At 33.7% G+C, this 3,211-nt stretch overlaps 1 protein-coding gene across 1 annotated transcript; it reads left to right on the top strand.

Moving 5' to 3' along the window:
* On the top strand, positions 1 to 504 carry LOC140012791 (zinc finger BED domain-containing protein RICESLEEPER 2-like). The gene has a single exon (XM_072061100.1). It carries the CDS (start codon positions 1 to 3, stop codon positions 502 to 504), a length of 504 nt encoding a protein of 167 aa, XP_071917201.1.
* The last annotated feature ends 2,707 nt before the right edge of the window (positions 505 to 3,211 follow it).

The raw sequence follows: 3,211 nt of genomic DNA, 5'->3' as shown, positions 1-3,211 counted from the left end.
ATGAGATATATTAGACAATCACCTTCTCGTTTGAAAAAATTCAAGAAATGTGCTGAAATTGAAAAAATTGACTGTAAAAGGTTACTAAGTTTAGATGTGGCAACTAGGTGGAACTCAACGTACTTAACGTTAGACAGTGCTCATAGGTTTGAGAGGGCATTTGAGAGGTTTGAGGAGCAAGATCCATATATGCTGCATGAGCTAGAGCAGTTGCCAACAAAAGGTGATTGGGAAAAGACAAGATTCTTAACTATATTTTTGGAGAACTTTTATGATCTCACAGTAAAGGTTTCTGGTTCCAAATATGTGACATCTAATAATCTTAACAATGAGCTTAGTCACATTAATGGCATCCTAAAGGAAATGGCAGAAAGTGCTAATCCTGACTTGAGTGGAATGGCAAAAACGATGAAAGACAAGTATGATAAGTTTTGGGGAAGAGTGGAGAAAATGAACATGTTGATTTTCATTGCTTACATGCTTGATCCTAGGACAAAATTTTGAATATTTTGAATTCATTGCTTGTAAAATGTATGGTGATATCGAGGGTGCTGTTGTGGCTCGTGTAGCCAAGGATGCAATGTATGAATTGTTTGATGAAAACAAGAGACTCAATACTCCTGCTGGATCTTCTCATTCCTCTACCTCTTCACTTTCTAGTGAATCTGAAAATAGCATCTCTTCCTTTGATGGAGAAGTCTCCAAAAAAATAAATGATAGATACAGAATTGAGTTCAAGAAAAGAGAAGTTAAACTTGGAGGAAAGAATGCTAAATCTGAACTTGACAAATATTTGAGTGAGGATTGTGAGGATGAGGATCCCGAGTTCGATATCTTGAATTGGTGGAAAGGTAATAGTCTTCGATTGCCAATGCTTTCGCAAATGGCTCGTGATGTATTGGTTGTCCCGGTCTCTACAATTGCTTCCGAATCTGCCTTTAGTACCGGAGGACGTGTTCTTGACCCATTCAGAAGCTCTTTAACTCCAAGAATTGTGCAAGCCTTGATTTGTTCTCAAGACTAGTTTCGGGCATCCGAAAATGAGTTGAATGTAGAAGAAAAATTGGAGGATCTTGAGGAATTTGAATCTGGTAAATTATCTTTTTTCTTATTGACAAACTTGAAATATTTTTTCTATTCATAAATGCAATTAAGTTACTTCATTCTTTTTTTTTCTTTCTTGAATAATAGATTTGATTAAAGGAGGTGCAGAAGCCACAATTGTTGATGTTTGAATTCTCTAATGCTGATTCTGATTTGGAGTATAGAAATTCAAGATTGAGTAGTCAAGCCTATCCCTCAATCCCTCGGAAGTTGCAAATTGAAATGTTGTTGAATTGTTTGTGTGAAATTTGGACTGAAATTGTTGCTTACATTTGTATTATTTGATAATAGTTGATTTGTATTATTTGCTGGAATTGTTTTGTATTTGAAATTTGGACTGGAATGTTCTTATCTGTACCTGTAATATTTCTGTTTCAGAGACTTGATAATCATTTATTTTTCTTTAATATCTCTCTGATGGTTTTTCCCCTCAATGGGTATTGACATAATGAAGTTTTTAGTTCCAGATACAGTTTAGGAATTCTGAGTCCTTTTATTCATGTTTGTGGGTCTTGTAAGTAGTTGCATTGACTGAACAAAAGATACTTTGTGTTCATTTTCTCAGCTTTATGGTGATGTTTCATTGCTGAATCTGTTTGACAGTTTCTAGTGTTCTTATGCTGAGTATGTGATCACAGTCCACTTATTTCTAAGCATGGTCTTCAATCTTGATCAGTGCTGAATCCTGGTTTATATTGTTTGATCTCATATGATGTACTTGTAAATACCATTGACACTATGAATCTTGAAGTTCTCAAGTCTTCTTTTGGAGATATTGAAAGCCATGGTGATTCTGCGACTTATCATGTCCTATGATATTCCTATTCTCTTCGGCTAATGGCATCAGTATGATTGTTTAGAAGCGGCAATGTCCTTGTACAAGGGGACTGCATTAAATTTGAACAGGTTTTTCCATTTTTGACTAAGAGAGGAAACCAAAAAAAAAAAAGTGCACAAGTTTGAATTCGGTGAATTCGAAATCCACCGAATTCCGAATTCAATTCGGCATCGAATTCGAAATCGAAACTTGCCATTTTGAAATCGAATTCGATCGGAAAAAATCAGGCCAAAATTTTGAAAAATTTCGATTTCAAACTTCCGATTTACCGAATTCAATTTCGATGCACAGCCCTAGAGAGCAACTATCGCGTGGGGAAAGAAAAGGGCTAAAAACAAAAAACAAAAAAAGACGAAGTCCAATCAGAGGAGGCAATCATTTGAATGCGTCATCGGGAATACAGTTCGAGGCTATGTTTTTAGACTCGGATCGAGTACCGATTTGATCGAATTCAGGGTTGGAGTCAATGTGTTCGATCGAGATTGAATTGGATGATGTCATAAATTATTTAAAAATTAAAGTATTGTATGTAAAATACCTAAGAGCATATTAATATTAATAAAGATATTATTCATATATATTTGATATTTTAAAAATATTTAACAAGAAAATACAAAGAAATTAGAACTATCAAGTAACAATTTATATTTTCAATAAATATTAATAAGTTTAGAATTAAAATTATGGATTTGATTAAAAAATAACACCAAATTTTAGGACAACATTTATAAAGTATGAAATATTTGAGATATATTAATAATTTTTAACAATTTAGGGGTCAAAGCATAATATTGAAAATGCTTTGACCTTTCAAAAAAAGAAGCTTTGACACCAAACAAGTTCTTTCGATTTTCTGGTCAAACTCGATTTTTGACCTAATTTGACCGAATTTCTATCTATTCGGTTTTTTAAGATAACTCGGACCGAACACTTGACTGATTTTCGGTTCGACCGATCCGATCTGAATTTACAAACATAGGTTGCAGATTCCTAACCCAACAGCATAGCTGCCTCCTATCCCGTTCAATAGAATGAATTTCACTCGTAAAGGGAAGAAGGCTCATTCTTTTCTTTTCTTTTTTTTTTTGCAACAAACGGTAATAGCATTATATATATTAACACTTAATAATACAAGAGTTAATTACAAAAAGGGACAATAACCCTCTCATTCTTCTTAGCTGCTTCTATTAACCATATTGGAAAATCATTTACCCATTCTATGTCATTATCTAGTTTTGTTGTAAAATGTGCTAGCGTATTATTTGCTAC

The sequence above is a fragment of the Coffea arabica genome, chromosome 8e (assembly GCF_036785885.1).
Source record: "Coffea arabica cultivar ET-39 chromosome 8e, Coffea Arabica ET-39 HiFi, whole genome shotgun sequence".
Classification (NCBI taxonomy): domain Eukaryota; kingdom Viridiplantae; phylum Streptophyta; class Magnoliopsida; order Gentianales; family Rubiaceae; genus Coffea; species Coffea arabica.
The sequence above is the reverse complement of the archived record's forward strand: the minus strand, read 5'-3'. Positions and strand labels throughout refer to the sequence as shown.